The sequence below is a fragment of the Loa loa genome (assembly GCF_000183805.2).
Source record: "Loa loa unplaced genomic scaffold supercont3.354, whole genome shotgun sequence".
NCBI classification, from domain to species: Eukaryota; Metazoa; Nematoda; class Chromadorea; order Rhabditida; family Onchocercidae; genus Loa; species Loa loa.
This window is the reverse complement of record NW_018108534.1, coordinates 26010-48041: the sequence shown is the minus strand read 5'-3', so window position 1 is coordinate 48041 and position 22032 is coordinate 26010. Positions and strand designations below refer to the sequence as shown.

Genomic DNA, 22032 nt, shown 5'->3' with positions numbered 1-22032 from the left:
TAATAATAATAATAATAATAATAATAATAATAATAATAATAATAATAATAATAGTGATAATAATAAAGCTTCAGTTTAAATCTAAAAGCATGAAACAGTGCCAAATTTTTTTTTCTTTGTTACCGTTCGCACAAAAAAAATTTATAAGCCTAAAAATATTGATGAGCGGGAATTTTGGTAATGTTAGAGATAAGAGGAATGAAAGGATGAGAAAATAGCAAAAGTTAGAGAGAAAATTTACTGAGATTTTTCTGGAACACAGGTAATCGATCAGGAATATTCATTCATAATTTCCATTAACACACATAAGTTTGACCTCATTTACAAAGTAATTAAAAACAAATTAATTGTTAAATTTAGCGCTAAATTTCTCATGAAAATTTTCCTTCCCTCTGTCTAATATTTCATGGCATGCAAACAAAATGCAACTTACACGTTTCGTGCTTTTTTTTTTTTTTTTTGTTTTGATGGAATTTATGCTATTATTTGTTAACATTGAGAAATGTTTCTACAAGGAAGAAAGAAAAACCAACGGATTTTTTGCAAATTTTCGAAATTTATATTTGTATAATTAAATTTTAAATTTAAAACTTTTTGTTAATTGAGAAAAAATAATGGGAAATTTTAATAACGGAGAAAAGGTAACGGAAAATCATTTTTTTATTTTATTTATTATACTCATAAATAATGCAATAGACGATTATTAAATGCATAAAATGCTATAATTTTACGATATTGTTTTTTTTTCTTTTTTGGTGCTAGCGATAAATAAACACTGCAAATTTCAAGGTATGGTAATTTAAAATTTATTTTATAACTGAAAATTTTGAAATTTTGAAATATTTTGAGATGAATCTTATGACTGACATGAGTGCAAGGAAGGATTAAAGTGGCGAAATCCTATGTGATGGCATCATTTTCTGCTGATAATCGTGATATTGTTTGTTATTTGGTGACAAAACATTCATGGAAAGGAAAGTTGGTTATACGTTTATAAGTGCTCCTTTTTTTTCCAGGAAAAATTATGTGATGTTTCGTTTTTGATATTTTGGTTTCTGTTTTCTTTCATTTTTATTGCAAGTTTCAATATAGATAAAAAATATTAAACATGTAAATAAGAAGACTATTTCCACATGATGTTTTATTCATATTTTTGTTGTATATTTGTGCATTATTTACAGATACAAAAGGATATTTTCAATCGGTACGTTAGCTGTCACAACTTATAATCCGTCTACACTTGAAATAACAAATCAGGTCCAATAATTTTTTTTCTAGATTTCAATATTTTCAATTGTATCCAAATACTTGAAGATCGAATAAACATAAGTAATTTGGAAGTATGAAGAGTAATAAAAATTCAAGTACTCGCAATAAAAGTCAACGTCTGACATTGCGCTAACATTAAGTTAATAGAAGCACTTCTGTAGGTTAATCTATTTCGTGCATCATGCAGTTTGTTTCTATAGGAGCACCAAATATTTCTTTTCCATTATAATTTTCAGTGGTTGTACGAAGATTTCCTCACAATCAAATCAGTATCACGTTCGCTTCAAGGTCAGGATGAATTCGTCATCCAGATTCGTTCCAAGCGAAAAAGTGATACGATGCGGTTCTCATCGGAATATACACAAGAAATTTTATCAGAAGCTCTTATGCATATGCCTAAATTTTCCGATGCTCAACCTGAAATACTGGTAAAACTACTTCAGTCCCGTAACAACCGCGAGCTTAAGTCTCTGAATTGATTGAATTTGATCTTGATTATAATTTTTGATCTTTCTAATCTTAAGTGCTCTAATCGATTGTACGAACTGATTTTAGCTCATTTTCAATTTTATACTTGCACAAATCAATATAAAATTCGCTGCCAAATAACGCAGAATACTATTTCAAACAACTGATTTTAGGATTTTACTGGCTACAAACATGATTGGTCAGATCGCCGTATACCGGTTCTACTCCGAATAAAGACTCATTCATTGGAGAGACTAAATAATAACGATGAAGTAATTGCATCATACGCATACCGGCGTATGAAATCCATCGTTATAGTGAGTAACTATAAAATTTCTCGAATTCGAAGTTTTATTTCTTTGTCTCTAAAGAGATACAAAGAGTACACATAAGCTTTATCCGTATTCAGTCTCTATTTATTATCATAAATGTTTGTTCTATTATAAACAAGTGTTAAATTTTTTAGATGCAAGGATATCAAAATGGATTCGTTGTGGAAATGGATGAACAACGCCGTCGAGTTAATTTTACTTTTTTTTTTCTTTATTACTCTTTGTTCAAATTTTTACAACCATCAAAATTTTTTATTATCCTGGAAGTTTTCGTTCTCAATGGGAAATGTGTTTTTCAAATTATCAATTCGAATCTGGTTTGCGCATCAGTTCCATTTCTTATTTCGAAAGCAAAAAAGGAGTTGAGAAAAAAAAAAGAAAAAAACCTTTTCAAAGAGAAGGGATTATATTAAAGTGTTTCTTATCCGTCAGTGTCGGCATAGAAAATGACATTTCCTTGAAGATATGAAATGACATGCGGAAATATTGAAAAGATCGCCGATGGAATATAGAAGTTCAGTTGGTAATTTTTTTTTGACTTCTACAGCATTTATTTGTATGCGAACAATTTGATGATCTAATCTCTATGATGCGACAAATGGCGACAAACTATTTGGGGATTTCAATACCGATGGCGAAAGAAGGAATCACTCTGGAACAATTTATGCTAACACGTTTGGGTTTGTGTAGGTGAGTTTGTTTGATCGTTATGCAATGTTTGGTTGTTATCTTTATGGATAAATAGTTTAAAAAATTGCCAAATTAATATATTGTTACCAGTGTGCGCTACCTGATTTCTGTATATTCATATATGTCTTAATCTCAGAAAATTTCTTTCTGCTTTACTTCTGAGAATCCACGATTTTATGGAGGGCGGGAAGGGAATGGACAGATAAATGGATTTAGTTGTGGGCTTTTTATCCGTTTTTTTAGATTACAAAATGCTTTAAAATGATGTTTTTATACTAGAGGAGTGCTCAGTATTTTTCTGAATTTGTTTTGTATTTTATTATTTTTGCAAAGATTTTTGTCGAAATTTTCTGGCCATTAATAGTGAATAAATCGTTCAATTTACAGCCGTGATGAACAACTAACTTCATATGCTGAGTTCAAAGTTCAAAAGTTTTCACCGCGACAGTATCCTCCGGTGAAACGATTACTGTGCTTGAGTAGCACATGCGTTATTGAACGGGATCCAGTGACTTATGCAGCAATTTGTGCGAGGCTATTAAAGACGGTCTGTTTAGCTTTCTGAAACGAGATACGTTAAGTTGTTTCGATTTGAGATATTTGGCGAAGTGTAACGAAATTAGTCAAGTTTGTGTCGAAAAGTTTTCATCAAAATAGTTGGTTTCATTATTCAACTATTCTTTCCACGACTATGATTCATTCATTTTAAATCTCTCTTGCATCCAATTTTGTTAATTTTTTAACTTTATTTCTGTTTATTTTATTCCATTTCTTTGGTTAATTTTCTTAATTAGAAATTCCGAAATTTACTCCTAAAAAATATATGACGATTTCAATATCAAATGAAAGGATTATGAAGTATGAGTTGTATAATTCTTTTCTGAGCCTCTTGGACCATTCGCCCATTTAATACAACGTCTCTTTTAGTGGTGGCTGCTGCCATACCCCAGATTTAACCCATATATGGAAATCTTGAAAGAGGGATGGAAACTCAAGAAACTTATCAATCCTTCCAGTTATTTCACACTCTTTGCTTGAGTTTGGATAATTTCAATCTGCTGCGCCTAGCCAATCGGTAATTGTTCACGTCTTCTAGATTTCATCCACTCATTTCTGCATATTTCATATCTCTTTTATTTTTGCTTCTTTTTTAGTTTACTGTGCAACCTTTGGTAATGGTAAAATGTTAAGAAACAGTATTCATCTAAATTCCTGAATGATATGTTTGTTAAACTAGCCAGCTTTTTATTATATAATTTCCATCCTACTGTTCAAAGCCATCTTCTAGTTTCGTAAAAGTGATTGCGTAACAAAAAAAAGAAAACAAAATCTCATGATTGTAAGAGTCTCATTACCGATTTATTATCGATTTCTTGTCTCACCAATTAGAAAAAAAATAAAATAAAATCTCATTTAAAAGAAGGAAAAAAAATCTCATTACCAGTTTTCTTTTGTTCTGGAAATAACAAATGCATCGTTATATCCAGCAGTAATTGAACCATTCGATAAAATGATTATTTCTGCTCTTTCTTTCCAGTAATTATTAAATTATATTGGTTGCTTAATATGTGTAATATTTGAAATATGTGCGCGTATAGAAATGTTGAACAGAGATTTCCTAAATTCCAGATTCAACATTCTTAATCGAACGGTAAAACAATATCATTAATTGAATGAGGGCTTCGTAAAATAGCTCTTTTATAATTCGAAATTTATTCGTTTTTCACTTTTAGATTGTCTTTGTGGTTCGTGATGAAGAAGATCCGCAAAGCTTTACCATTCAGTATGATGAAGGTGACATCCGATCATATACTTCTCCTGAACGGTATGATTTTTTCTTGATTCAAATCATCTCAAGCATTAGTACTTTTAGATTTCAAAAAATGATGGTAAATTAGTATAAGATTTGGATTGAAACAGATTATATTTGGTTCTTTTGATGAATGGCCTTATTACTTAGTTTTGAAACGCTTGGTAAATTTAAATATTTAATTTCATTTGAAAACTTTCAGGGATTTAATCCTAACATCACTCATTGATGGATCACGGGCTTCTGGAAATCAGTATCTATTTGTTACATGTAGTAAATATGATCGTGCTTTACGAATTATACCATATAAATTCTTATTGGATGAAGATACGGAATCACAATGCATGAGACATATTATTTCAGTGCCACGTCTGTCCTCTTCTTTTCTTTTCATTGCTCAGCAAACTATAATAATTTTCTTCCACTTTGTTATAGGCATCTCAAAGAAAAAAGAATCGAAAAGAACATCTGGTTTTTAGAGCCTAATTCTTGTTTGGTTTTGAAATAGTCACTACTTTGCTAACCGGCAAAATTATTAGTGATATTTAATAAAACTAATAAATGTTAATGAGATTTAGTAATTAGAATTTTAATGCTTTGGAAGAATAATTCAATTACTTTGACCTTTTTAGCTGGCCTGAAAAGATATGATTTGATTCGGCGTTTTAATGCTAATATACCGTACGGTGGACTTACCTATACAGTCTCACAGGAGGTTCATTTTTATTTTATCACTGGGAATTACGTGACAAGCATTTTTTGCTTCCTTAATTATACCAACTATTTTACAGGGATTTTTTACCGAAAATAAAGCGAAAACAATTGTCGCTTGTTTGGAATCTGTACTAATAGAAAATTTTGGCAGTGAAATTAATAAGTGCGAAGCACAGTTACAATGTTTACATCGTTTATTTGCTTCGAAGAGTGGATTCCAAGCATTTACCGCTGTGCCGGGGTAAGTGATGGTAGTTGATTATTTTCTGGCGTACATTACTTTTCTGATTCGGATAAATTTGTCGCATTAGAACTTTGAAATGCTCATTAGCGCAACTTTCAGGCATCTGATATATGAATACTGTTTCATTTTTGTGCTTGCAATTCACTGTTAAAATAAGTTTAGGACAGAAGAGGAAAAGGCTTCAACTTAAGATTGCTTCATGAAGTAGTTATTATCGATTGAATAGAAAATGAATAAAAAAATTCTATGCTCTTATTTATTTCAAATTAAAATTGATCGCGTTGAATGAATTCGAGGCATAAATTTTATTCCGGAAGTTAGCCTGCTTAAAACTGGAGTAATGCTAACTTTCGGATTGAAAATTATGCCAAACATTCATAGAGTGTGTTGTTGGCGCTTACAGAACTAATTCAAAGTTAACTTGTATTTGAGATAGATTTCAGTGTAAGTTTTGCGCTTGTCTTTTCTAGCAATCATTTTTATTTGTGTAACCATATTTTTCATTTTTTTTTTTTAATGCAGAGTTCGTGAAAAATTGGGTGAATTGGTAGTTCGCATGTTAAATATATCTAACGAATGCATCGATTATGCAACCGTTGAAATGCTTTGTTCATTGATGCAACCAATGCATTCGAATTATGAATTGAAGCTGGAGCAACTTAATAAGCAATCTCTACTTGCAAATTCACAATTCGTGGAGCATTTGTTGGATTTGGTTGTTAAACATACGGTAAAGAAATTCTACAAACTTTATTTTTTTTTAAATCCCGATAATTTTTTTCAAAAAACTTTCGCTTTATTTTGACTGTTAAAGTAACGCGATCGAAAATTATTAGAAGGATTCTTGAATGCGGATTTAGTTGTCGTAACTGAGCATGCAGTTAGACCTTTCAACGACTTCTGATTATCTCTGAATGTCATTTCATTAATTGCAATATTCATTTTCTATTATGCAAACGAGGGAGTGAAGCATTTCGATAAATCAGGATTAATTTAGTATGCAGGTCACTGCCGAACTCTTCGATAGCTTAATTAATGGATAGATGAAACTGAAGAGTTAAATCTGTTATATTTTCAAAAAATTACAAACAGATGTAGTAAAATAATCACTGGACTAAATCATTGGATTGTTCTCATGATTCCGTCGATAAATTAATAAATTTGGGCATTTCTATCACCTGGTAAAACTTCATTAAGTTCTAACACATGAATATTTTAAAAAATTCTTTTAATTTTAAAATGGGTTTTCAAAACCTGAAACGTAAACTTATTAATTAAATGACCATATATTTTCGTGAATTTCAATAGTTTCAGGATCAAAGAACTGGTCCGCTTGTTATTGCTAGCATGCTTGATTTTCTGACATATGCTCTCTGTGCCCCATATAGTGAAACAACATTGGGTGCTATATTCGATTTATTGCTCGAAATGGTTGCCGAACGTGGATCAAGCTTTTATCGGCTTTTTCAGTATCCATCAATGACAATTATTAAAGGTTAGTCTGATAGGAATGGATGCGAACTTGAAATCGATTATTTGAAGTTCAAACAAAATTGTTGGTTATTAATTGGAGAATTTGATACAAATATGACGAAATGACGATGTTTTCAAGATATTTCAGTTTTTTTGCGAATTTTGCACCCTTAATTTTTTTGCTTATTCTCGTTTACTTTGATTTATATCTTGTTGGACTTGCAAACAAGTTTGTTTCACATAACTTGTGATTATGTAGTTTAGTTTTTTAGGAGCAGGTATGGTAATGCGTGCTATCATTGAAGAATCAACAATAGAAATTTCGAAAAGGATGCAAATGTTATCCCTAACGGAAGGAGCATTTTTGGTGCATCTTCATATGGCTTTACTTAGCGTTGGTCATGATCTTCGAGTCCTTGCAAATAAACAGCTTAGTGGACATCTGCTTTCACTGTGGATTGCTGATAATAATGCTGCCGCTGATTTGCTGTCAAGATGTTTGGTAAGTTAGAATGAAGTTATTACTATCTGGAATGATATTTGTCATAATGTAAAACAATTCAAAGTAAAACATAAAAGTGTGTTTTTTTCTTTTTAATAGTATAGATATATCGTGTGCTTTTAGCCTCGTGGATTACTGGATTATATGGATTCAGTTGAGAAGCCGAATATTACGGAAGTAGATTACCTGTTGACACGAAACAATTTGGAAATGGCTAATGAAGAATCAAGACAAAATCATCTACTAGTAAATCTACTGCTAATTTAGCTGCAAGAATAACCAATAATGACATAGTCACATTTTCATTTGTTTCATTAATATCCCAATATTTTTTTACAAATGAATCTTCCAATTTTTCCCAGGACCAAATGCAGCAAATGCAGCTGCAACTAGAAGCAAAACTTGATCGATTGTTGCAGCATTGGAATTTGGAGCGTAAATTTCTGCAAAAGAAAGATGTAAGAATTGATTGTGTTAAGCTAGTGTTTAATATTGATTTGACTACTAAGTATATTGAATATTTCATTACGTAGGACTAACATCACAAAACATGGAAATATTGTTATGTTTTAGTCAGCAAAGTTTGAGCATCGACAAAGAAGCTAATGTTAGAAAAATAAGAGGTAAAGGTTGTCTAAGATAAGCAGCAGCTTATGTTATCATGATTTGTCTGTCTATATAGTAACATTGCTACACAATGTTGTTACTACTTATCGCGATGAATTAGTAGCTTATTCAGTTTTGTAAAAAGCGATTTAAAGACTTGCTTAATTTAATTTTGAGTCTGTGAGACAGGCTATTCAATGGGATATTAGCTTTTGTAGGATAAAATGCAGAAACCAGTTATATTACGTAAGAGACGACAACGAATAAAAAGTGGGGTAAATTGGAAACTGTTTTGTTTCCAGTTTACTAAAGATCATTGTAAAGTAAGTATTTCCCTTATTATTCACTTCCAGTGACTTTTAAAAGTCAAGTAAATCCGACCAGAATTTTTTTTTTTCGCTTCGCTTTATCCATGTGAAATTTTTTTTAACATGAAATTCCATGGAGGCTACTCTTTTATAATAAATCATTACGAAATCATGATTGCTGGATAAAATTCAGAAACCAGTTATGTTACGGTTAATCATGATTTTATATATGAAACTGGTGTTACGTTCTATTTCATTTGTAATTGTTGGATATTAGTTTTATTAAAGGCTGATTTAATATGGAATGAAACGACACGGGAGGAATTCCGTCGCTCGATCGAAGATGAAATGAGAATTTTGGAACAAGAAAAAGAGCTTGTTCCTACGAATGTTCCAATCTCATGGAATCATACCGAATTCCAGGTATGGCCTATCTGGAGTTTTAATTTATGGTAACTTCGTTTCCCTTTTTGCCTGTTCATTTAGCTTCTGTTTTATGTCTTATTTTTCTGATTACTCATGTGTCTTATTTTCATATGTCTTATTTTTATTCACGCACAAATCTCCTGTTAACGTGTAAAAGTTGGATTATGGCTGTTTAGGTTCGATATCCATCTTTGGCTGACGAAGTTAAAATTGGTGATTATTATTTGCGAATCCTGCTGCAAGAGAACGATGCCACTGCTACACCGATACATGATGCGTCAGTTTCAAATATTATCAGACATAGTTACATTACTTATCACGAATAAGCAATAAGTACCTTCTGCATTTGCAATAAATGAATATATGCTAATTTATATGTGACCGGATTCAAGCCTACTAATAATAGAGTTTATATGGCCTCTTTTTATGGTTACCAATTTCAATTACAATCAGCTTTTAAACTTCAATTGATTTTGGTTTATAGAGGTGATTTTTTCAACAGTGTTTATCACCGATTTCTGCTTTCGGCAAAAAGTGAAATGCGTTGTATTTGCTTGAAAGCAATGGCTATAACATATGGACGCCATCATATCACCATTGGACCATTCATGGATTCCAAATATATTGTCAATATGTTATCGAGGTGTTCCAATCCAGCTGAAAGAGATCATCTGGTGCATAAATTTTTGGAATTTTTAAGTAGACTTTCATTTTTGTATTTGATAAATTGTTGTTTTGGGCTGAGGAAAATTCACTACTTTAAGAAATTTATATGCTAACTTTGTAGTTCGTTAAATATAATAAAGCATCCAGTCCTTCATTTACTTTTTTTTTTCATTTACGCTGTAGAGTGTGCAGAGACTTTTCCACAGTTACACGAAGGTTAGTGATCATAACATGTCACTAAGACTAAAAAGACCTGCATTTCCAATCTCCGAAAGTTGGTTAGGTAACCTAGTATGTTGACTATAGGTTCATCTATCCTATTTGCTGCGAATCTAGAAATTTTTCACATTCACTTTTAAAAATATCCTTGTGCGTTATTTTTCAGGTATTTCTAATCAGTAAATTGGTGCAAAATAAGGATAACGTCCGCGAATTATTACGTGCTGGTGTATTACCATTACTCACTGACATGGCGGTTCTTGCTCATCTTCACGTAAGCCGTGCGAAAATTCACAATCAGGTTTGTTTGTAAGTGTGCAGTTTGCTTTTGCGACATCATCTAGATGTAACAAGGCTTATGTTGACCAAAGTAGAGATTAATGGAAGTAATTTATTTGAACTACCATTATCCGTAGTTCATTTTTAGGTTCAGATAAATGTAATCGAAGCTGATGTTTCGGCCAGGAATGATGGCACCGCGGAATGGTACTATACCGATAAAGCAGGTAAACGACAGGGACCAGTAACTTTCAATGAGGTACAATTGCATTTTACAAATTCTACCGAAATCTAAGCCTGAATATTCCGCAGTTGATTTCAGCACGATTTATACGTATAATTTCCTTCTCGTCGAATTCAGAAGTGCAAATGTTTGCAGAACATTCTGCTTCTAAAAGCACCGATATCCCACTAAATCTAAGATTCTTCGAATTTTGAACTTTTACATTATTAATTTGATTGCTATTCAGATGAAGAAACTTTACGAACAGAAAGTAATTTTCGAAAGAACACTAATATGGGCACAAGGACTGGACCAATGGACAGCTCTTTCAGCAGTTTCACAGTTTCGATGGACCATGTGCTGTTCATTGGCGACTAATTCACTGTACAACTTTACCGATCTTTGTACACTTATTCTAGATATTTTCATTCAGATGTGCACATTTTTTCCATCAAGGTATGCAAATTTGTGGTAAATCGGAAGATATTTTTTCTTAGAAATAATATTGTAATATCTCACAGCTCTGTGTTTTTGAACTTGAATTCGTAAATTCAGGTTTTCTCGACTTTTGAACAAAATCTTATTTTAGCTTCGTAATGAAATCAGAAAAATCTGAGTCAACTTGAGTTTCGAAATCGTAAACTTACGATATTTACGATTTCAACTTCAAAAATATAAGCAAATTTCAGACTTTTTTCTAATCGCCTGTTGCTAAATTGTTATGTCAAAGAAATTAACGTTTCTGATTATTTTTCAGTTTTAAGTTTATTTTCCTGAAGAGAAAGATCAGAAAGTAAGTAATCTCTTTTATTTCAGAGATGAAAATGAATATATAGTAAGACCATTACCGCATGTTAAACGAAATTTATCCGAACCAGTGTTGCTTTATCAAGTTGTTCAATTGCTTCTCACGTACGATCCTGCAATTGTACAACGAGTTGCGTCTTTGCTATTACATATTCTTGAGGTTTGTACTTTTCTAGAACTTTCAAATTACATTGTTTTTAGCTCTACAAATTATTACTTCACTAAAACCCTGATCAGAAGTATGATTGGACGGTAATGCGGTAGTCCTCTTTTACAAAATCATTTGCTTTTCGGGCTTCATTCATTTTTTGCTTCATTTATTTCTGTTACTTGGTATACATTACTTTGATTTGTCGGATACCTTGTTGGTTTTGCTTATACATTGTTTTTATTTGTAATCTCCTTCTCATTGTTACTAGAGCTTTAATTTTAATTTAATATAATACTTTGATGAGACGAATGATGAATATTCCTAAGACTGATTGTAAACTTGAGTAGCAAATTTTTGCCATTTAAAGTTACAGTGGAATGTTGCAGGATAATCCTTTTTTGTCACGGTTATATCTTTCTGGTGTCTTTTTCTTCATTCTCATGTATAATGGTTCAAATTTACTACCAATTGCACGATTTCTTCATTATACACATATGAAGCAAGCATTTCGATCAGCGGTGGTTAGTTGTGGTATTTCTCAAATCTTATAAGATTTTTTATTAATTTATTTGAATTTCATGGCACATTTAAGATGTGGTTTATTTTAGGCAAGGTCAGAATTTGTTTCACGCAGTATTCTGTGTCCATTACTTCCGGAAGCGGCAATTTTGTACCTGGAAGAATACGGTGCTGAAAAGTTTGCCCAAACCTTCCTGGGTGAATTTGATAATCCAGAAATTATATGGAATAATGAAATGAGGTATCTATTTCCTTTCGTTCGTTGAAAGCTGGGAAGCAGGGTGGGAGGATTTTTTTTCAGTCTTCGTCATTTTTATATTTTTCGATTATGTACTTGGAAGAAAATTATCATAGGGACTACAATCTTTTCCTCTGGAATGGTAAATTTGGAATGAAGTATGTTTTCCTAAACAGTTTGCAAAAATTAGCGTAATTTGGGCACGAAACAAAACAATCCAGTGTAAATTCCAAAAATATTGTTGAAGAAATTTGGTGGGCAAATTTTTAAATAACTGGCTATAATTTCAGGAGACATATGATTGAAAAGATTGCTATACATATCAGTGATTTTTCGATTCGGCTCCCATCAAACATCAAAGCTTTGTATCAGTATTGCCCCATTCCTTCAATTGACTATCCACAACTTGACGGAGAGTTATTCTGCCATGTATATTATTTGCGACTACTTTGCAACACTAATCGTTTTCCATCCTGGCCAATACGTGATCCAGTGAGTTTATAACTGCATCTCAATGTTGAAATAGCTATAATTAATTTGGTTTATGCAAAGGCTTTCTGTGGTTAAGTCATTGCTTCTTGATAGAACTAATATTTAGCCATAGAACATCTCAAATCTTTTCAGAATTGTGCTAATTTTTTAAAATTCAGAAATGATTAAATCCAGAATGGGATTTTTTATTTTATATTGATTATTTCAAAAACTGTTTGTTTTCATATTATACAGTTTAATATTATTTGATAAAACTACGAAGACTTCCTTGGTCTGTCATGTATCTATGAACAGTCTACGTTGAAGTTGTTCAAACGTTCGCTGAAGTTGTTTGTTTTAGATTTTAAGACGCTAGGAGAAAACATTTTTCGCTTTTTTCCCAAAAACTTTTAAATGAATAACAACGGTGTTTTTTAATTTTTTACGCATGAATACAATTTCAGGTCACTTTCCTACGCTGTTGTCTGGCAACATGGTTAGACGAAATTGATAAAAAACCACCTGCAATGTCTTTAGAGCAAGCATGCTCCGTTCTATTACTTCCCAATAATGAATCTACGTAAATTTTTTTAATGGAAATAAGGATATCAGCATTTCTTGAATTTCAATACATTTTGTCCATTATCGGTGTCACACATCGAATACTCTTAGTGTATCAGTTTCTGAGAAAAAAAATTCGCTGATCAAATTTCACTGTTCTTCAGGATTAATGACAGCCGTAAAAACACAGTTTTTTTTTTCTTTCCAGATGGAAAAATAAAGCAGAGATTCGACGAGCTTACTTTAAGCTAGCTCAGAAGTATCATCCAGATAAAAATCCTGATGGGCGAGAAGTATTTGAGCAGATAACATCAGCCTATGAACTACTTACATCAAATGTGCATCATTCCATTGCGCCAGATTTACAACGTATTATCCTATGTTTGCAAGCTCAATCGATCGTTTACAAGAATTGTTCTGAGGGTTTATTTATTTATTTATTTATTGTGATTTGTTTATTCATTTATTCGAAAATTTTATGAATACCGAAAAATGTCAGCAATTCTTCGATTCTTTGATGTTTTCCCGAAGCAGATATTCACAGTTGTCAAATGATTATAGGAGAACAGTTGACTAGCTAGACTATCCTGTACCAAGGTTGATAGTTGTATTCCATAGAATAGATTAATTCAGCATGTTGGTTTTTACAAACTTTGAATGCTAATTAATTAAGACGTAATGGTTTGGAAGTTTATATATGAAATTGTTTTTGTCCCTATGATTTTGGCATTAGGAATTTGTATGATATGGTTTGAAATATGTAACAAAAATGACTGGTGAGGTATTAGGTTTGATTTTTTTTTCCTTTTCATTCACTATAAGTGCAATTTTTTTAAATTTATCATAAACAGTAGTTTTTGCAGAGCTTGCACCCTATAAATACGCAGGCTATGGACAGCTAATTAAAACAATCGATTTGGAATCCAAAGATGATGCGTTGTTCGCGGAAGGTGGTGGGCGATTACTTGGCGCCGCCGTGGAGTTATGTCGTTACACTCTGATGAGTTCTTCTTTGAATGCTGAGCAGTTGAGACGTGATGCTGGTTTGGAAGTTAGTACTTGAAATTATTTTTCTTGAGGATTTTGGCGGTATGGAAGTTTATATATTATTTTCTAGTTGTAGTTTAGAATAAGGGAACTTATTCCACAAACATTTTAGACTATTTTTCCGCACTTCCATATTTTTATCATAGATATATAAAATATATGAAGGATTTCATTGTTTTGCTAAATTGATCGCTATTGTCTTCTTTATTGATAATGAAAAATTATTCGATTTATGTAGGTTATGAAATTCGATTAAAAATTATTGTGAAGCTAACCTTTTACCTTTGCATACTTGATATTTTTTTAGATTATAGGAAGAGGAAAATTTTTTTGTGTTTCATACTTTAATTAGTATACAGTAACAATTTAAAATGTTTGTCGAATGAGTTTAGGCGCTGTTGGCAGCATTTGAACGATGCGCCCCGATGGTTAATTTGAGTTCAAAGGAGGATGATATGGCGGTGCAGGTGCAGCATTTATTGATTTTCATCAGTCGTTATCAGTTCTAAGTTTCCTGTTGTTGGTAATAGAGAACTGAATCTATGCCTACCTTAATACCAGCTCATGAATTTTGTGCACTACCTGAGTTACTATCAAAAAAAGACATATTTCGGTTATCCAGAAAGTTAGGACATGTTATGTTTATTCTAGAGCTTCGTTGAGAAGTCTGATGTTTTTAATCACCTACTTCATACGGTGATATGTCTTACATCTTGCATCTTACAAGTTATCCACATTTTTTCTAATTTATATTTATTTTGTTAATTATTTTGAGATTTTTCCGAGAGCCAAGTACTTCATTTAATTTAAGGTTTGTATCCATTCGCTTTACTGTTTTGGAACAGCTGCGCAGTTTGATGCTTGTCGTGAAAAAATTTCGGAAATGCCAGTTTTGTTCAGTACCATATGTAGGCTGTTACAGTTCAATGTAAGTCTCTATTTTTCAGTTCTTTTTTTTTCTGCTAGTTTACAGCTGGTCCTGATTTCAAAAATCTTAAGAATTCTTATCAAACATGTTCGAAACTCTTGGGATATTCTAACAATTTTTAATTAATGGGAAATAATTTTGAAAAAAAAAAATTTGAAAAAAAAAGAATTTAAATCGAAGATTTTCAAGACTTGGTGTAGTTTCAAGCATAAGTTTAAATTTGCGATATCACGAGAATTTTATGTTTTCAGCATGTTATTCGTCTTGCATGCGCTGCTGCAGAATGTATTTGTGCCCTTGCTGTCTGTACCATTCTCCAAATGCATCTTTTTCAATCTGGCGTTATCTGGCAGCTGATCCCACATCTTTTTCGATATGACTATACCCTTGATGAAGGAGGTTAAACTTCTCTGGTTCTCATAGATTATTTGCGAGTTTGGATTTCAATTGCAACTTTGCGATCACTATGTTTGCGATGTTTTGTAGGTGTGGAGCATAATGAAGAAACAAATAAGCAATCATTGCACAATAAACTAGCACGATCTGGTTGCGAAGCATTGGCATGTTTAGCTGGCTTCCGACAAGGAACACCTGATAATGATGGCGTACAGAAAAGCCTTAGAGCTATGCTTACACCATATATATGTCAACTTATGCAACAGTCGGGAGATAATGATCGTGTAAGGATTTTATATAATTTTTTTAAGACGCATTTCAAGCAAAAAAATTGTCGCAGAAATCTGAACTTGGCAAAGGTTGGTATTGCAAACTAAAATTTTGTGCTCAGTTTAGCGGCGAAGTTTTTTATTTTCATATCAGGTGTTGAAAATTCTAAACAGTAATACGGAAGACCCATATCTTATTTGGGATAATGGTATACGGAATGAATTACTGGAATTTGTTGAATACCATCGTACTTCGACATCCAATACGGTGAGTTCGTTTTTAATTTTTGACGAAGTTTAATGAAATATATTGTTTTTATTTTATTGTGCTCATCGTTTTCTACAGCATTTTTTAATACTTCTTTAATAATAATTTCGAACAATTCTTGAGCTGTTTCAAATGACATCGAAAGTTCAAAAGTTTAAGAAAGTTCAAATGACATCGAACTTTCTTGGACAATTCTTGAACGTCATTGAACTGTTTTCTACACATCCATCATTTTTTTTATTTTGAAGAAAAAATATGTTACAGAGTGAATTGTTTGGTGGCGAATTCAAACATTCGACACATGAAAAGGAATTAATTGTAGGAGATATATTTATACGGGTTTTCAATGAACAACCAAATTTCATTATACAGGTATATTTATTTCTTTGAATCATTGGAATATAGTAGTTCTCACACTATTTTTACTCTCTAAAATACTGCTACTGCGAGCTTGTGATGGGTAATCTTGGCGAAATGCTATATTTAACTTGCAATCGCATTTTAGTGATGTTAATAATGTGATATTATGATACCCGAATGAATTATTTTTTCTACCGTAGTGGTAGAAATCTTATTGTTTGTAATTTTATTTCACTTGTTGATTTTCGGTTCGCAGGATTAACTAGCGAGATTACCGAATTTAACACCTTTTCTTCCATTTTCAAAATAAAATAATTGTAGGAACCAAAGAAATTTTGCATGGATTTGTTGGATTTTTTGCAAGAAAAAGCTGAGCAATTGTTTGAAGATGAGAAAGAAAGAAATGAAAAGAAAGAAGATGATACAATGATTGATTGGTGTATTGAACCTGCTACGATTACACCTGATGAGATTCTACGACATACTATAATGTCGTTGCAGGCATTTACGAATTTAATTATTGCAAACGCAGGTATAATGTAGACTATGTACAGGATACGACTTCAAAATTTTGTCAACTTGAGAAACTTATTTTATTCGGTGTTATATCTACGTTATACCTAATAAATAAAACGTTTTTTTATTTAATATTTAATATTCGTTTTATTTATTTAATAAATAAAACGTACATTACTTTTTACGAGCTTTTTACTACTTAAGAACGATCAATTAATTGAATTTTTGAATGGGAAGGCGGGAATTTATTTAGTATTTATTTAGTAGAAATTTATTTAGCAAATTTTAGATAGTCGAATTACCTTGTCATCTTTTTTTAGGCGTTGAAATCCTATTAATTGGTCATTATAAATTATTGTTTTCATTTCTTAAACTTCAAGGGTCTGCGGAATTACAAGGAATCGCTTTAAAAGTGAGTGTCTTTTTTTGAGTACTTTTTTTTTAAGTGAGTATCTTTTCTTTTACAATTCGTAATTTGACATATTAGGGATTGACAGACTTGCATTAAACTAAGTAATGTACTATATATATTTTAATTTGTATTTTTTGACATTCAATTTCATGATTTGCGTTTTTTTTTTTTGTCGATAATTCATAAATGGCAAAACTGCAGGTGATATCGTTAAGCTGCGTAAATCGTGAATGTGTGGCTGATATTGCTGGCTCTTCACAGTTACCTCTGTTGTTTTCCTTAATCCTACAGAATCATAGCTGTATGTTGATTGTTGCAAACAGACTATTTTTTATTTATTACGAAGACTAGTCGAGCTTTCATTGCGAAATGCTCTGTAGAGATAGATATTGCCTATGTAAGGTTGTCGATTTAATATATTTTCCACTCAGTTCTCGTCTACTGTCTTCCAATGATGATGTAACGTAATACTGGACGCGCTACTACATGAATATCATGAAATTGATTCATAGAGTTAATAGTTGAGTCTTTCCATTTACTGTGTTTAATGATTGAACTTCAGGGCAGATCACCTAAAATTGTGCAAAATTGTATTGTATTGGCAAGTTGATTTCCAGTTCTCATTTTTGTATAAATTCACTTAGTGCATTAATTACAGTTATTCCAACCGTTCTTTCCACGTTGATCACATTGGCGTCAAATACAAAGGTCGTCAAGGAGTCGTTGGAGTATGGTTAGTTTGTAGTTTCATTTAAAAATTTTAAAGTAAATAAAGTTTTTAAGGTAATTTTTTTAAGAAACTAAAGGTAAATAAAAAGTGGTTGTTTATTTCATGTAACCTGTTGTGTTTCTATTAGCAAAATACTTCTTTTGGTTATTCATTTTTTGATTATTCACGATGATTTTGAAAGCTTTGAAGCTTTCTTATTGTTATTTCTTAGTGCTTTCATCAGTTCTTTTGCTAGCCTATTTATATAAATTTGACTTCTTTCGGTTGTGGTCAAAAATAGTGATTAGAGCACAAATAGGCGAATATAGATCCTGGAATATTGATAATCTGCCAAAATTTATCAGTAAACAGTTGAATAATAGAACAAGCACATTTCTGTCTCTTTTTTTTTTCATTTTCTTGTTGATTTGAAGTATTTGCATGTTGTGTCTATATGAATTGTTTCCGCTGACTGTTTTATCTATCGCTGTAGATGCAAAACAAAATCTTCCAGTAATTCCATAAGTAACCGCACATATGTAAAATGAAACCACACCAAACGCTAATTAATAGCGGCAATGATTCCGATTATAATTTATGAAAGGCTTCAGAATTTTGCGGGGATTCAGTTTTTAATTTCTTTACTTTCTACTCTGAATTGCAAATAATGCATTACTTTTGTTTTAGGTGGTCTACTGCACATTTTAAATGTATTTTTCAATGATCAATTGGATCCAGCGACGCGCATATTAGCAGCGGAATTGTTGGCGAAAATGCAAGCAGATAAACTGACAGGACCACGTTGGTCACGATTTATTGTGCGCTTCTTACCACCCATCTTTACGGATGCCTTAAGAGATTCACCGCAAACAGCGTAAGTGAATTTTTTTTTATCGTTGACTAATGTTTTATATTTCTCTTGTGGAACTTTTTTGATAACATTTGCGAGTTTCTGCCGTCAATTCTGCTCTGAAAATTTCGTATGATGATAAGTGTTGTCATTTGAGCAACAAACAATTGCTATCTTTGATATCGTGCCAAATATAGATTATCAATGTTTGATTCAACCATGAAAATCCGGAATTGATTTGGAATGATGTCGTGCGTTCCAATGTGAAAAACGTTGTTTCACATGAACTGAACCTGCTCAATTCATTACAGTCGCAGAATCCTTCCGCAAAATGGAAGACGGTACATATTTCTTCCATTTACTAATCTGTTACTTTTGTCACATAATATGTTGTTCGAACGAAATTTCATGATTTTGCCGAACTGTTTATTATTCCCTTAGGACCATTAGAGCAATTGAATGTTTTCGTTTTTTTTCTTTTTTTGATGTGGCACATTTATGCCGTAATTTTGTTTGCTCTAAATGCTTTTATACTTTGTATCGTAAAGAGAGTTTTGCACTATATGTATTTCTTCAGCACTGCAACATTTCTAAATCGAGATAATGACATAAAGGAACATTATATTTAAAAAATAGAAGAAAATGTAGGAAAACTAATTAGTTTCTTGAATTTTGAATGTTTAATGCAAAAACTTGTTCAATTCTAGGATGTAACAAATGAAAAATGCGCATATTCCGATGTAATGGATGATGAATTAGTGGTTGCGGGAGTGTTTTTACGACTTTTTATCGCAAATCCATCATGGCAGGTACGCCATCCGAAACAGTTTACTGCTGAATTGATTGAGAAAGTCCTAGAATGTATGGAACGGCCAACACCTGATTTGGATATCATTACATCCGCATTCGTTGCTTTACTTTCCAATCATCCGACTGTTGCCAATCATGTATGCATTTCAAGTATTTTATTGCTATAACACTTCACAAGTTAAATTTCTTCTTTTAGTCGTTCGTTCTAACTTCTGAAGAGCTATAAAATAATTCAAAAAATCTAACGTAAATGTTTAGGTTATAAACCAAAGCTTACTTTGTCTTGTGGTACACGACGGTAATAAATAAGCTAGTCAACTTATTTATTTATGATCATTTCTACTATTCTTTTTTTTTTTTTTGGTTAAATTTGAAGTTTATTTTGCTTTTTGAAAAAAAAAAGGATTTACCAAATATTTCATATCTAGTGCAATTGCATACTGGATTCGAATATCATTTATCTTGTTAAAGAAAGATTATGTTGGTTATCCATTCAACCATTGACTATTATCTATGTTATTTATCAGGTAGATATGGGTAATAAAAACGCATGACTTTCTTTTTTAGCTTCCAGCACAAGGCTATTTACCGCAATTTTGTGCATTAATGTCTTCATCAGCTGGTCATGCTTCCCATTCAGCGATTATAATTCTTTCGCATCTTGCCGAAAATACGGTTTGCTTTCCTTCTGTAAATTCTTTTGTTTGTTTCAGATTTTCTCTTCTCCATTCGTTCGTCAAATTTCTTTTCATTTCTCTTCTACTAATTAGTTCCATATTTTAAATTCAATTTTTTAAACCTATTCATTTGCATTTTATTTCATTTATTTCTTCATGCTGCCTGCTAATAAGCGAAATATAAGTGTGAGATTTTTAGTACTGTGCTGATTCACTCGCCAAATTAAACTGCATTGGAGGTATCATGAAATCGATGAAACAACAGCCAGGTTGGTTTCGATCTAGAATCTCACAGTTTTTAAATGTCTAATATATCAGCTTGCTTGCAAATCTGATCTACCTTGAGCTTTTCATAGGTGAATAGATTAAACGGAACATTTTAATAGCCATAATATTGATTAGGGATTTGAAATACATTATACTGATGGGAGCAAACATATTGCTGATCTGCTGGATAACAGAACTCTTGAAAGGATATGCGAATACAAATGATAAATTTGAAATCGCTTACTTTAACTGTTGAAGTTGAACTTATACGTTAAGTGTATGTGAATTTATTATAAATTTAATTCCTTTGAGTTTTTACAGCCTTAATCAGAGACTCAGCGCATGCACTAAAATGTTTATTGAAGCGAAACTGCAGTGATCTCGCTGCTCAGATGCTCTCTACTGGTATGGTTGAATATTTACTGCAGTTGCTGGGTGATAATATGAAAGGTTTGTGGCAGTTATGAAGAGTATAAATTTCTTTTAAATTTTTATTCTGTATGAAATACATGTTTTCCAAATGTTTGATTAGTTGTGTGTAAAAATCACAACGTATTAAATTGGTATTGCTTGTAATCTTTTAGAATAATATAAACTACTTCCCATAAAAGTGTTTTTCACCCTCTCCATCAATTTACCGCAGTTTCCTGTGAATCATAATTTGTGATCTCTTTTTTCAAGGGATCGATAGTGTCGCTGCAGCAAAAGCAGAAATAGTGAGTGCGTTAAAAAATGTCTCGTTAGATTTGCAGTATGGAACTAAAATTGCGGAAATTTTGAGTGAATCTTCTGTCTGGACACAATATAAGGATCAACGACATGACCTTTTCATACCAGCAAACAACGTGCATGCTATTGCAGGTGAAATTTTTGCGAAAGTATCGATATTTTCCAGAAAAAAGAAATGATAAGCACATTAAGTTGGCGATACTTTAATATTACTTAAGGGTTCTGATATTACAATTCTGGAAACTTAGGCATCAAATTCTAATTCTAATTTTAGGTGCGCCGTCGGGTATTGCGGGCTATCTAACCGAGCGAATGTTCACACCACCTTCTACAAATTTCACACCTCCTCCTATTTCTTCTAAAAAACCGAACCACGAATGAACTCCGATTTAATTTGATATTTTTGCTGGTTTCTTTGTTGACAAAAATTGATCTTTTTGGAAATTATTTACTTATACACTGTCCGGAAGAAAGTGAAAAAAATGAGAATTTGTCGATTTTTTAAAATTTTATTTCCCATGTTCAATTTTCAATCTTTCCGATTCAAAATTAGAGGCATTTGTCGATGGTTTTTGATAAGATTCATCTATGAATTTATTTATACAGGAAAGCAACGATGAATTTTATTTAGTTTCATTAGGAAAATATTTAGAAGGAATTTTTATTCTCATGTTTAGTATATCGAAATGATAGCTTAATTTTCAATTTTTTTAAAGTGTATAAACATAATATTTGATAAGAGCCAAACAATTATATATATATACATATATATATATATATATATATATATATATATATATATATATATATATATAATA

The 22032-nt window shown here is 31.8% G+C and overlaps 2 protein-coding genes across 2 annotated transcripts; both read left to right on the top strand.

Annotated features, from left to right (window-relative positions):
* Positions 1-907: 907 nt before the first annotated feature.
* On the top strand, positions 908-18759 carry LOAG_05008 (hypothetical protein; the record flags this gene model as incomplete). The annotated part of the gene is made up of 41 exons (XM_003140545.1): positions 908-978; positions 1182-1257; positions 1506-1697; positions 1911-2054; positions 2204-2257; positions 2617-2759; positions 3147-3306; positions 4493-4584; positions 4772-4938; positions 5202-5284; positions 5361-5524; positions 6050-6257; positions 6842-7022; positions 7273-7502; positions 7626-7748; positions 7865-7960; positions 8327-8431; positions 8705-8839; positions 9019-9119; positions 9327-9516; positions 9894-10028; positions 10155-10265; positions 10477-10685; positions 11046-11196; positions 11574-11708; positions 11796-11947; positions 12235-12436; positions 12880-12995; positions 13185-13399; positions 13840-14027; positions 14416-14490; positions 14835-14951; positions 15203-15350; positions 15438-15631; positions 15771-15884; positions 16149-16256; positions 16566-16776; positions 17081-17172; positions 17374-17473; positions 17831-17905; positions 18569-18759. The coding sequence occupies 41 exons, from the start codon at positions 908-910 to the stop codon at positions 18757-18759; spliced, it is 5754 nt and encodes a 1917-aa protein (XP_003140593.1).
* A 715-nt stretch (positions 18760-19474) lies between these two features.
* Positions 19475-21697, top strand: LOAG_05007 (hypothetical protein; the record flags this gene model as incomplete). The annotated part of the gene is made up of 6 exons (XM_003140544.2): positions 19475-19678; positions 20109-20216; positions 20418-20487; positions 20807-20935; positions 21167-21346; positions 21489-21697. 6 exons carry the CDS (start codon positions 19475-19477, stop codon positions 21593-21595), a joined length of 798 nt encoding a protein of 265 aa, XP_003140592.1. The 3' UTR covers positions 21596-21697.
* Positions 21698-22032: the final 335 nt, after the last annotated feature.